Source organism: Andrographis paniculata, unplaced genomic scaffold (genome assembly GCF_009805555.1).
Source record: "Andrographis paniculata isolate CXL003 unplaced genomic scaffold, ASM980555v1 Contig32END, whole genome shotgun sequence".
Lineage (NCBI taxonomy): Eukaryota > Viridiplantae > Streptophyta > Magnoliopsida > Lamiales > Acanthaceae > Andrographis > Andrographis paniculata.
Window position 1 is genome coordinate 4,842,952 of NW_026137565.1, and position 12,884 is coordinate 4,855,835.

At 37.2% G+C, this 12,884-nt stretch overlaps 3 protein-coding genes across 5 annotated transcripts; 2 read left to right on the forward strand and 1 right to left on the reverse strand.

The window, feature by feature from the left end:
- Window positions 1-26: 26 nt before the first annotated feature.
- LOC127247211 (tRNA (guanine(37)-N1)-methyltransferase 1) lies at window positions 27-4,051 on the forward strand. Of its 2 annotated transcripts, XM_051268962.1 has the most exons (10): window positions 27-887; window positions 1,037-1,120; window positions 1,359-1,478; window positions 1,559-1,725; window positions 1,808-1,878; window positions 2,682-2,824; window positions 3,141-3,252; window positions 3,440-3,552; window positions 3,643-3,772; window positions 3,920-4,051. In XM_051268962.1, exons 1-10 carry the CDS (start codon window positions 72-74, stop codon window positions 3,928-3,930), a joined length of 1,767 nt encoding a protein of 588 aa, XP_051124919.1. In that variant the 5' UTR covers window positions 27-71; the 3' UTR covers window positions 3,931-4,051. The 2 variants fall into 2 exon arrangements, with proteins under 2 accessions (XP_051124919.1, XP_051124918.1); XM_051268961.1 differs by having other exon boundaries at window positions 28-887; window positions 3,643-3,938.
- A 123-nt stretch (window positions 4,052-4,174) lies between these two features.
- LOC127247213 (universal stress protein PHOS34-like) lies at window positions 4,175-7,552 on the forward strand. 2 transcript variants are annotated; one of them, XM_051268964.1, is made up of 3 exons: window positions 4,175-4,876; window positions 7,148-7,193; window positions 7,364-7,552. In XM_051268964.1, the coding sequence occupies exon 1, from the start codon at window positions 4,194-4,196 to the stop codon at window positions 4,863-4,865; it is 672 nt and encodes a 223-aa protein (XP_051124921.1). In that variant the 5' UTR covers window positions 4,175-4,193; the 3' UTR covers window positions 4,866-4,876; window positions 7,148-7,193; window positions 7,364-7,552. The 2 variants fall into 2 exon arrangements, with proteins under 2 accessions (XP_051124921.1, XP_051124922.1); XM_051268965.1 differs by having other exon boundaries at window positions 7,367-7,552.
- Window positions 7,553-9,124: 1,572 nt separating this feature from the next.
- LOC127247212 (zinc finger protein CONSTANS-LIKE 9-like) lies at window positions 9,125-10,467 on the reverse strand. Its single transcript, XM_051268963.1, has 2 exons — window positions 9,718-10,467; window positions 9,125-9,634 (listed from the first exon to the last, which is right to left on the reverse strand). Exons 1-2 carry the CDS (start codon window positions 10,258-10,260, stop codon window positions 9,347-9,349), a joined length of 831 nt encoding a protein of 276 aa, XP_051124920.1. The 5' UTR covers window positions 10,261-10,467; the 3' UTR covers window positions 9,125-9,346.
- Window positions 10,468-12,884: the final 2,417 nt, after the last annotated feature.

The window sequence follows — 12,884 nt, forward strand, 5'->3', positions numbered from 1 at the left end:
ACTAGAACTTTACTTTGGCGTATATCGACTATCGTAATATATAAATAGATGAACCTTTAGACTCGGCATCAATGGCTGCAATATTTTCCCTCTTTCGCACACCCAAACCTTTCTTCTCCGTCTATTCGCCGCCGCGGCCGGCGGTCGGAATCTGTTTCATTCCCTTCATTTATTCTTCAACTACTGCTGCTCTGTCCTTCTCTAGCCTGCCTTATGGTCCATCCCTAAAGAAAGGGCATTGCCCTTTCCCCTCCGACTACCCTCCCCTAAGCTATGCCTCCGACGACGAAAAAGTTGCAGTCTTGGACGAGTCTGCTTTCACTCGTATCTTCGATGTCTCCGCTCTCAGAGTTCCATCTGATATCTGCTCCACGCTAGAAAGCCGCCTCCGCGGCCACCTTCTCAATTGGCCCCGCGTTAAGAACATCGCCAGAGTCCCTGGGGACGAAATTGATGCCGAATTCAAGCACTTATTGAGTCCAACCGATGAAGATCTAGTATCGTTGAACCGGAGGATTTTTGGGAAAGCGGAAGGGGATGGGGAGCCGCTAAATGAGGTTTTGTATCGTGACAAGCTCGCTAGAACATTTAATTCTCGAGGGTACGCTAAGTTCAGGAATTTAGCAAAAATGTCAAGACCGAAGAGGAAGAGAACGAAAAAAATGGATGATGGCGAGAAAAGATTTATGAAGGGCACCGTGAAGAATGAGGTGATCCTGGTTGAGGTGGTTGAGGACGAAGAAGAAAATGGCGATGGTGAGGATTTGAGTCGATTGTTAGGCGAAGATGTACGGCGGCAGCCCAAGTGGAGAGGCTCCACAAGGTTGATGCTCTTGGATGAACAGCATGCCAACAAAATGCTCGACGAAATGCCTCAGTCGATTAAGGTTTGATTTTTTGAGTCCTTAGCTTTGTAATCTTTCTTCGATGCTTACGTAATTATGCATAAGTATCTTATAGGTTGTGTCTGTGTTCATGATGAGTTTCTATGGCTATAATTATCTTCCGTGATGTCTGCTTCTATTGTCTCCTGCAGGCAGTTTTTCAAGAACACAATGGCCATATTGAACTTGTGAAGTGCAAATTGACTCTGTTTTACAGTTATTGGCAATTAAATGAGGTATTTCACCTGAGAAATTATAAGTTGTGGGATATTGTTCTTAGCATTTTTTCTCACATGGGAATAAACATTTCCCTAATGTAAAGCTTTTCAAATAGTTTAAATCCATCTGGCCTACTGCTGTTAAAGTTGAATAAGTGAAAAATATGATAAGGTGTTTTTTCCGATGATAGCTGAGCTAATTTGTAGCTACTTGGTGTTGCATTTGAATATGGGCATTGTTTATTAATACTTGCAGGTCTTGGAGGAGTTGCTACCAAGAGGAATGATAATTCCTTCAGCTTTTGAAACAGTTGGGCACATTGCTCACCTGAATCTGAGTGAAGAGCATCATCCATATAAAAAGCTTATAGGAAAGGTATTTGCTCCACGACTTAAATTTTTTTGTATAGGGGTTTGGTGCTCACCACTGCAACATGTTATTTACATTTTTCTCAGGTGTTTTTGGACAAGAATAGGCCAAAAATACAAACAGTTGTAAACAAAGTTGATGCTATTGACAATGACTATAGAACAATGCAGCTGGAAGTTTTGGCAGGAAATAATTCACTTGTGACAACAGTAATGGAGAATGGATTGCGATTCCATGTCGACTTAGCTGCAGTGTAAGTCTAGGAAGGAACAAGATACATCTTAGCTGAAATGTATGCATTATTTCAAACTGATGCCTTTTATGCTCACCACTAGGTATTGGAACTCAAGACTTTCTACTGAAAGGCAAAGGCTCATCAGTTCCTTCACGCACCGCGATGTTGTCTGTATGTTAGTTGACAATCTTGAATACTTTTCATAACGTTAAGCTGCAGTTTATAGATTCATATCCTTTCTAATTTTATTCTCTATCATGTACTAGTTGACTATGAAAGTAATATAGTTGAATGTTTGCTAAATTTTTTTGGTTACATAATGGCATTTAAATCATATACTGGACGCTGTTAAGGTCTTTAATAGGATTAGGCAGCAAGATGATAAAAACACCAATCCACCAACAATTTTGTGTTCTTTAGCACAAACATCTATTTTATGTGCGTATTGTTGTGTTTCTATGTTTGTGCTGTTTTAGGAATTTATTCCTAAGGCTTTCTATTGTGAAGTCTTAAATAAATGACGGGCTCTCTTGTGCTTTATAACTAACATATATTTCATTACAAAGTATAAAAGTCAAGAATGATTATATGGAAAGAATCTGACAACAGCATTATCACTTATGATAATACTACTTCCTAAATGATTGTTCGCATTTAGAAAAACTGCCTACACATAGCTATAGTAATGATATTCTCTACATGATAGGGAAAATTACAAAATAAAATTTAAAGTTTTAGCTATAACTGATGGAAATGCTGAATAGACCAGTATTGTCTCCTCCTATGTTATTGTTTGAATAAAAACATCCACAACTTATGTAGCTTTAGACCACTGAATATGTTGGTTGATTGGCAGGAATCTCTTTTAAATTTTCCCTTTTAAACCTGAGTTCCATCTTGTCTTAAAGCACTTAATAATATATTGTAATAACTGCTACTATGCTTGTGCCAACTGGGTTTATTCCTCTATACAGGTGATGTTTTTGCTGGGGTTGGCCCCATTGCTATTTCTGCTGCTAAAAAGGTCAAGCGTGTTTATGCTAATGATTTGAACCCTTGTGCTGTTGAATATCTTGAAAGAAACTGTGTCCTCAACAAACTTGAGAGGAGAGTTGAGGTATAAATTCTTAAAGTTGAGCCATTATAATTTTACACTTAAACCTTCCAAAATAAATGGTTGTTATCAAAATCTTTGAATGTAAAGTAATATCTGTTTTCGGCTTTAAATCTAGATGGATAGGATTATGAAATCAACTTGCCTGAGGTATTGGATACCCAGGCAGTGAAAAATAGGGACTGATATATCTTCTGAACTACTGTGTAGCAGTGAATTCTTGAATATTAAAATCATTTTTTTTTCTTTTTAGATCACATATTTCGTTTTGAGTTTGTGAGGTAGCTGTTTTCCATCTTGAGATTTTGTTCATCTGTAGGTATTCAACATGGATGGAAGGAGATTTATTCAAACTATTTTTTCCAGTGAGAGGACTCGACCTATTACTCAAGTAGTCATGAATTTGCCAAATGATGCAGCTGAGTTTCTTGGTATGTAGTGCGTCCACACTTAATCTTCCAAGTTCTTCTAATGGCTCGTCATTTTGATACAATATCTTCAAATCATAATTTAGGCCATTTGATTTCCTAACAGAATCCAGACTCAAGGGTCCAATGAATTATATGTTTGCCTTTTAAATTTTCAAAAGAACCTTTTCTTTTGATCTTTGTTTTACAGATGCCTTCAGAGGGACTTTTCATGGAAGGCGTCCAAATAAAGCATACGATTTGCCAAGGCTTCATGTTTATGGGTTTTCAAAAGCTCAAGACCCGGAATTCGACTTTGACACGGTATAGCTGCTTTTATAATGTATGGTGTCTTACAGCATGCAGCAAGTGTGCTAAAAAGTGAGTAATGATGATGTTCTATTTTATAAACAGCGCATCAGAATCGCAATGTTGGATGCTGCTTTTCCCATTGAGATGCGCAGAGTTCGTCTCGTCGCACCCGGAAAATGGATGTTGTGTGCATCCTTCATCTTGCCTGAGAGTGTGGCATTTTCAAAAACAGGTTCAGACTCGTTAATATGAAGTGTGTATATATTGACTCTTGAATGAATGATCTGCGTTCAGATTATTTGATATCCACCATAGTTGTAAACTTGTAATGTAATGCTTGTCAAATTATGACCAAACTCACAAATGTGTTTCTATGCAGTTAAAGATTAGCGGGATCAGATTTGATAACAGAAAATGATATCATCGAAGTTGTCCTATAATTTCTTATGGAAAATTTATTACTACGCTTATGCAAATAAGTTAGTGTCGAAAAAACATGAAGGTAGACTATGATGACTATCGTTGGGCTTAAAGCCCATCGGGCCCAATAGTATGGGCCCAATTGAGGACAAGGCGATAGATAACACTGAGATCACAAGTCAACCTTGAGAATCAGAAAGTCAAACGTATCATATCAAACCCCTACCGCAGCAATGCAGCAGCAGCCATCGCCGGACTCCGACCTGCCGCTGCTCGCCTCCATAAAAGTTCGGTCGTCGTCTCCGCGCTTCCCTCCTCCAACCACTCCACTCTCCACCGAAACCCCAACCGCCAACGCCCAGCGTAAGATCGGGATCGCCGTCGATCTCAGCGACGAATCCTCTTTCGCCGTCAAGTGGGCTGTCCACCAATACCTCCGCCCTGGGGACGCCGTGATTTTGATCCACGTTCGCCCTACATCCGTCCTCTATGGAGCTGATTGGGGATCCGTGGACCTCTCCATTGTGGACACCGACAATGTGGAGTCTCAGCAAAAGCTCGAAAAGGATTTCGATAGTTTCACCACATCGAAGGCTTCCGATCTGGCACAGCCGCTTGTAGAGGCACAAATCCCGTTCAAAATTCACATTGTGAAGGATCATGATATGAGGGAGCGGCTATGCCTGGAAGTTGAGAGGCTAGGATTGAGCGCAGTGATCATGGGGAGCAGGGGATTTGGGGCTACGAAGCGAGGGACCGATGGGAGGCTTGGCAGTGTTAGTGACTACTGTGTGAGGCACTGTGTCTGCCCTGTCGTTGTGGTGAGATACCCTGATGAGAAGGATCGTTCTGGAGCCAAATCCGTGGAGGATCGAGGGGATAATAAAATATCAGGAACCATCTGATCATAGGAAAGGTTTGTGGATTTTCTTCTTCTCAATACTAAAGCTTATATTTTCAGCATCATATTCATAGTTAGCGCATTCATCGTTATTGAAATGATTTATATCTTCAAAGCAGCTCATGATGAGTGCATGTGCAATTCTGTTGTTAATTATATTTCTTCGTCACAATACCAAGCTTATATTTTCAGCATCATACTAGTTAGCGCATTCATCGTAATTGAAATGATTTATTTCTTCAAAGCAGCTCGTGATGAGTGTATGTGCAATTGTGTTGTTAATTATATATTCATTTTGAATAAATTGTAAGTGCTTAATGATATTTGGATTTGATGTTTTCTGGTGCTTACGATTGCATCTGCCTGTGGCTTATCAAATAATGATCTGTGTTGTAGACGTGGCAAGTGTTTATATAGTAAGTTTTGAGGTGACTGCAGTGGAGTTTGCGGCTTAAATTTAATGCTAACATGGACAGAATCTTGATAGATGTCGTCTGAGTTACTTTATTGCCTTTCGAACTCAAAGATTGATGCTGGTTTCGGAACTTTATCTGTTCTGTGTTGCTCCAATTGATGCAGAAAATGTTTTGCCATCTGTCTTGACTTAATTTGTTGTGCAACTTGCTCGATATACACTACTTCACATTATTATGATCTGCATTTAATGTCTTTGATTACCTTTTATCACAGTTTTTAGCATTGAATCGCGAATGGCGTGCCATGAAAAATGTTACACTTAAAAATTATATGGAGTCTCATCTATTAATATAGTTGCTAATAAATAAATAAATAATCTAGAAACAGTAGTTAGAAAAATTGTATATCATGAAGACAAATGCAAATCACAAACTGAGATCTATATTCTATAGTGTTCGAGTAGTGAATACATCCAATTCATGTTTACATTATACAAAAATGTTTCTATATTGGAAAGGAAGAAACAAAAATGTATATGGAATTTTACAAAAATAAAAATAAAAATGAGGATGTTAGCAATAGCATCTTTAATATGGCACGTGCCAAATGCGATAGCGCTTGGGCAAATGATGTAGAAGCGTGCAATGGCACATGCCTCATTGAAGGCGTGTGGCTTGCCCAAGTGCATGGTGCCAAGTCTACACCACATACTATTTGAACCATGTCGTGCCATTGACTACGCAAAAGTTGTGGAACTACGCACCATGTCGTGGACTTTGCATCATCCCATTTACAAAGGTGTGCTTCTTCAAAAAGGAGCATGATTGGTGTGTGCCTGGCACATGCCTTTCGTGATTCTGAAAAATCAGGCACCAATCTTTTTATACTTTATCATTTTAATTATATAAAATGTATTCAACACTTGCAAACTTCCATCATGAGCTTTGCAAGACTGAATGTTTTGCCAGAAACTTTTCATGGTTGTCCTAACTTTTGATTAATGGTAGTGAAGGCCGTGTCAGGTATGTGGAAAAACACTTAAAACTTCCATCTTGAACTTTGCAACTTTGATGTTTTGCCAAACACTTTTAAGAATTGTGTCCTACAGTGTGATTAATGGTAGTGAAGGTTCGGGTCAGGTATGTGGATGCTATGCATATAGGATGGACAGCTTGATGTGCCAATCCAATATAACTCTGATAGGAAGTGTCTGATAGTCTCGAACACGTAACTTGGTGAATACTACACTGCTATCTAATGCACCTCGTTATTGTGTTAATACTTGACAGAATGCTGTTTTCAGTATGAAGAAACAGTTTCTCATGCTTGCTAGTGGTAGGAGTTGTAGGTATTGATATGAAATTATGAATATTAATTTCCCGGGTTTTGAGTTTGTAGAAACCAACAACGATGCCGGCCATAGGTGAAGGAAGCCTTGGTAACTGAGGTTTCCAATTTCTTTTGTGCCTCCTTTTGACATAAATGCATCAATGACAAAATATTCATATGCTAATTCCATGTCAGCAATTGATTGCCTGCAAAGTGTCTTACCGGTCATAAGATTTAAGGAAAACATCCTGATTATTTGAAGTACACTGAAGTAAAAGAAAGTTAAAAAAACAGAAGTGGATGAACTGTGGCGTTGACATGACAATGGTTCACTAGTCATTATAATTTGAAGCACCTGTGTTTTTTATAGTGTTTGATATATTCCGACTAATCTGAATGACTTGTAAGTTGGCATCTGTTTGATCAACTTGTTCGTAGGAAAAACTTAAGTCTTTGGCATGATTCTCTTGATCATCTTTTTATGTTTCGGAAATTCGGAAGCTTAACCTGCTCTTCTGATGTTATTAAATTTCTTAACAGATTCCTAATCAATACTCTGCTTTATGGCTCCATTTCATTGCTACAGGTTTGTAATTTTTATTTTGTTTCTTATTTTCTTCATATAGCCCTTCTATTTCCTTTATTGCTTGCTTCAGTTCTTTTCGACCCGATTTAAGTTCTGTTTACCTTCTTATATTTCTTAATTCTTTATTTTCTTTCTCAACCTGATATTGTTGTTTCGGCAACTTTCTGCAGCAGGCATAATATTGAGCAATGGTTCCTATAGAAGAATTTACTTCCTCCTTACGAGTTCTGTAATAATAACTTAAGTTGCTATGTATTATTCAGACTTGTGTTGTAGATGTACTTTCTTTCGTATCCTGAGCCTGTGTTTTCAACATGAATAATATTTAAGCTTCTATATATCATACTATTTCCGGAGTTTCTTTTCTTTGAGTAAAGCTTGCTATATTTGGAAGTTTTATACATCTGACCATATGTTAACTGTTTTTCTGAGTAATTATAATACACTCCGATTCCACCCCATGAGTTTTGCTTTCTCTACGATAAAATATCTTCTGTCAGAGAGTTTCATTATAATCGACACAGTATGTCAAAGATTCCCGAACAACGGTAAGATTACCGGTCTTTAATTATTCATTGTAGCCCTATCTTGATGGCTTGGAGCTTGGAAGTCTTTAATTATTCCATAGACGCTTTTCAAAAGTTTCTTGGGCACAGATGAATGCATTTCATATTCATATTGATATTCACTTGGAGGACATGATTGAGTATGAAACAAACTGTAGAAACGTCTGCATAATTGAGTCTGTAAGTAGTTTTATTATATGATTATGTGCATCAGTTGAAGTGCAAATAATGTTGGACAGGTAGGGATTGAGGGAGGCATGAATAACAGGTGTGTGGTGAATAACAATTGGGTGTATTGCAGTAGTGGCAGTATGGCATAGGTGGTGGGGAGGGGGGGGGGTGTGTATATTATTAATCTTAAAAAAACAGGGGTGGGGTGGGGTGGGGGTGGGGTGCACTTGGGCTACTATCTATCAATCAATCAATGGTATGGGCATTTATTCTTCTTCTTCAAAATGCAGCCGTCTGGCTGTCTTTCTGTCAGAAATGTTCAAAAGAAGATTGTTGAAACTTAAGATGCATGAATAGTTGCAGTTGATGAGAACCACAAGTTTTTGTGTTCTGTTTCACCATAACTGCATAGGCATAGGCAAAGGTAATACTATAGGAGAGGGCTGTGAATAAATAAATACTAATAGGCAATAGCCCCCCACCCCTAGATAATAATAATAACAGTAATAATTTATTTATGAATATGCTGCCAATAAAATTTTATTAGCACATTGGTTACAAAATGATACTCCATATCAGAGAGTATTTATGAAAGTAGACTGGGAAAATATCAGAGTTGCTGAACAGAACAATCGCTGCCCAACTTGACTAATTTTTTTATTTTATTATTGCCAATTGGGCCATTCCATGTTGTATTAGTTTATAATTCTACGACTGGACCTGATTTTTTTCAAGTTAATAAACATTACTTTTTTAGAGATAATAAATTATTATTATTATTCTAATCCAGTTACAACATTTTGAATTTTCTTATCCATTGCTCTTATAATATCGACAATTTTATGGTCCTGCATCTCTTCTTTTTATGATTTAAACACCAACAATTATATTTTAATTCAATATCTCACGATTTTATATTATCTGGATATGCATTATTGCTTTTTCAATCATTTAAGTATAATAGGTAAAGTGTGAATAAAATGGTAATTAACTAAGTTTACGAAAACGACGACGTATTGGAATGTGGGTGGTGGGGAAGCTACTTGGGCATTTTTCCTGAAACATGGCCGTCCACAAATTCACATATTCATTTCCAAGTTTATGTTTTTATTTATATTTTATATTTATTTTGGGGTGTTGTTAATGGAGTCTGTCGTTTCATTGAATCTGGCATGGCTTTATAAAGCAAGTGGGTTGAATTCGTGATGCAGACGCTTTATTCCATTTTAGGGCAAAGCTCAACCAAACCATTAAAGTTGAGGGAAGAAAATGAAGAAACACGCCATGAATTAATCAACTCTGTTCGTTATTTTCAAATTTGGATGAGATTAGATGGAATAATTACCTGAACAAACAAATAACAAAAAAAACTGTAATTAATGGGGTTTAAGTCTGCAGATTTTTTGAAGAAAAAAATTACTCATCTCTGGTGAACTTGCTGAGGCTGAGGACGATGGTTGCTGTGTCGGCGGCGGCGGCGCCTTCTGCGCCGATTTCTCGCTGGAATCTGCGCAGCTTTTCTACAATGGCCGGCGTCCCCTCCGCCGGCGACGGCTCTCCGGATGCTTCCGCCGGCGGCGGTGTTCCGGTTCTACGAGTTTTTAATGGTCTTGAGAAACCGCCGGGGGATTCCTCAACCGCCGATTCGGCGGTGCAGAGTAATTTGGAGTATGTATCCTGTGATGAACAGCATCCTTCTTCATCCTGGCAAATAATTTCGAATTTAGGAGAGATTCTGAAAATTTTGAAAATCGTTGATCCAAATTTTTGTAGAGAAAATTAATTACCTCAGAAGACTCGTGAGGGTAGTTTTCGCGCGATCTCTTGGAAGAAGAAGCCGAAATCGACACATTCTCATCGCTGCCGGAAGAACTCGCCTGCGGCGGCGGCGAATCGAAGACGGCGGCGGACCAAGGCACTACTTGATTCTCTCCGTCTTCCTCCATCTCTTCTTCATCTTCATCCTCTTCTTCTTCTTCTTCTTCTTCTTCTTCTTCGTCTCCTTCACTGTCGCTATAAATTACTTCGCCGTCGATCTCGCTCTCCCTCTCCCTGGAATCGGAGGCGTCTTCATTTCCGTCCGGCGGCGGAGTTTCCCCTTGCAGCGCGCAGGCGTGGCAGACGGAGACAGTCGGTCCGAGGCGCGGTCCGGCGGCTCTCCACGGCGTCGGAGAGCGGCAGACATGGCAGAGCAGCGTCCTTGAGTGCTTGGCGACCAAAAAATTCGCGGCGTGAACCTTCTCGTCGCATTCCCAGCAGAGACTGGCCTGATCCGACTCGCAGAACATCCTGGCCGCCTTACAGCAAAGCTCGCAATCCTTCTTCGCCATCTCCGCCCAGATCTCTCAATCCCCCTTTTCCCGTTCCTGCTTCTTATAAATAAAAAACGATGAAGACGACGAAGAAAAGCAAAAATGGCTTCTTTATCTCTCTCTAGAGTTGTTAATGTGTAAATTGTGTGTTGCCGTCTTTCTTATCCACAAAATGATGTAATTTACTACCGACAGTGAAATTAAAATTAACGGTGAGTGCATAAAGTGAGTAATTAAGAAAACCGATTCTTTTGGGGTAAAACCATGATTTAAGGTACGATTCACATCTCCTTTATATATAAAGCTGCCTTTGAATTTTGCATATTTCTGTGTGTTTTATTTTATTTTATTTTTGTAAAATTTAATTTAATTATGGGTGTGTTTATTTGTGATGTTTTAGTTTTGGATTTTGATTTTAAATAGTAAAATTTTGAATTGAAACAGTTGTTTGATGTGATGTTTTGAATGTAAAATTAGATTTTAATGTAATAAAATAAATAAAAATTTGATATTTAATTTGATATTTTTTAAAAAAAAAAATTAAAATAATAAAATCAAGTATAAAACGTTACATGTAAACACACCCTATGTCATTTTGTGTGTGTGATGGACCGCAAAATTGCGTGGCTTGTATGTGAAATGGGTGAAGACGTGTTTTATTATGGAGGCCATATTAGATTCTCCACGTGGCAGATTGTGGTTCGTGTAAGGGATTGAGCCACGTGACTGTCACGGTCGTTCAATGAGGTGTAGTAGACACAGACTCAGTCCCACTTTATATTATCTCTCTACGTATATTGTTTTATTTACTAATAGTGGAAATTCATCATTGGTCGATTGCCATGCCTTCTATACATTTCAATTTTGTAATATTATTAGGCTATTCGCAATACTAAATTATTTATATTTATAGTTATATTTATATTTATATTTATAGTTATATTTATATTTATATTTAATGTAGGTGTCTAATGTTTAAAAAAACTACTATGTTGTCCCTTGATATTAATATATGCTATATATAATAATATTTTATTATATTTTGCACAATTTTAATGATAAATTATACATAAATATGATGGTATATTTTTTATTGCGTAATAGAATTTGTAAAATTGACAAAGTTCTAAGCATATGGTAAATAAAATGAGTTAAATGTAGAAAAGTTTCATGCATAATCGCACCTAAGGAAACTTCGGTGTGAAAAATGTAAAAATTTAAAAAAAAAAAAAATACCAAGTTAAATTGACAGTTTAAAAACTATAATTATTTAATTGCAAATGAAATTTTGAGTTAGAAAATTTATGATAAGCGGTATGCAATTGAAAACGAAAAAGAAAGACGCAACAATCACGTTCTCAACTCGATTCTAATCCTTGGAGGGAAGAAGAGACGCAAGCAACAGAGTGCGGAGAACTTCCAGAAGTAGTGCAGATGACTCCGAGACATTCTTCTTCCATTCTCTTGTTCTTTTTTGCCGATTCTCAAATATTGAAGATACGATAAACTTTTTATCTGCTTTCTGTTTTCGATTTATATGGATTATGAGTAATTTATTTTCTAACTTAGCTCTGGACTGAAGTTTGTGATATGAATTTGTTAGGTCTTTTTTGTTTTAATTTGATGTTTATTGGTAATTTGTTAGGCGTTTTTTGTTTTAATTTAATGTTTATTGGTATTGAGTATTTTTAATTTCTCTATTTTGCGTAATTAGAAATCTATATTTGTGGTCACATATTAGTTTGAAACTTCACAACAATATTGAGGATTGATACTCATAATTGTGTAATCTTGCAATTGGATTAGCAATCTCGACTTAATTGGTGTTTGACCGTAGGAGTTGCAATGGAATTTCATATTCACATGTAAGAACATAATCTAAAAAAAAAACTACATCACTAAACATTTCTTTGACCCAATAGATAAGTACCTAGATCTAGCTAATTATTCCTTAAGAATGTTTCACTAATTGTCTCATCTCCCTAATACTTTTTTAAATCAAAATTAAATTTAGATTACGAACTAATCAGGTCGATAAAGTTCTTGCATACTTAGATTCCACAAACCATATAATTTATTTTTTTAATAATGTGAGAACCTCCGCTACTCGAAAATGCTCACTGGGTAAACCCTCGACCGAATCTAATACTCTTCAAACTAGACTCGACAAGGCAAGTCACACTAGGAAAATCATGTGTGGCAGGTGGACCTGAAAGCGTCAAGTTTGAACCAATGACCTCACGATTACAAGTTCACTACCCGCACCACCATATTATCCCTTACGGGACAAAACCACATAATCTTTTTAAACAATGTGATACAATCATAGGCATAGGTAGCTAATATTTGTCTTGTCTTTCCACAATTTTATCAAGAATCTAACTTAAACAACTCTAAGGATGAATATGGCTAGAAAAGTATTTTAGCAGTGGCTTAAGGAGGTTACGGCTGAAGAACTTCCATAAACTTATCATACTAAACTAAATGACTCTTTACAGCTTGAACTCTGAAAAAATGGTTACAAAAATTGCTAAACAAAATGAATGTGTGCAAGCTTATGATACATATGAGAAATCTGACTACTGTTTATTAGGTCCAAATGTGAGAATTAAACATTTGAATTAACAGTTGAAACTGCTGAT

Excerpts from the sequence above, each read along its gene's own strand:
- LOC127247213 (XM_051268964.1), top strand. The coding sequence starts at position 4,194 with ATGCAGCAGCAGCCATCGCCGGACTCCGACCTGCCGCTGCTCGCCTCC.
- LOC127247212 (XM_051268963.1), bottom strand. The coding sequence starts at position 10,260 with ATGGCGAAGAAGGATTGCGAGCTTTGCTGTAAGGCGGCCAGGATGTTC. Across the intron at positions 9,635-9,717 it reads ACCCTCACGAGTCTTCTGAG|GATGAAGAAGGATGCTGTTC; the intron begins GTAATTAATTTT and ends ATTATTTGCCAG.
- LOC127247211 (XM_051268961.1), top strand. The coding sequence starts at position 72 with ATGGCTGCAATATTTTCCCTCTTTCGCACACCCAAACCTTTCTTCTCC. Across the intron at positions 1,479-1,558 it reads ATAAAAAGCTTATAGGAAAG|GTGTTTTTGGACAAGAATAG; the intron begins GTATTTGCTCCA and ends CATTTTTCTCAG. Across the intron at positions 1,726-1,807 it reads CATGTCGACTTAGCTGCAGT|GTATTGGAACTCAAGACTTT; the intron begins GTAAGTCTAGGA and ends GCTCACCACTAG.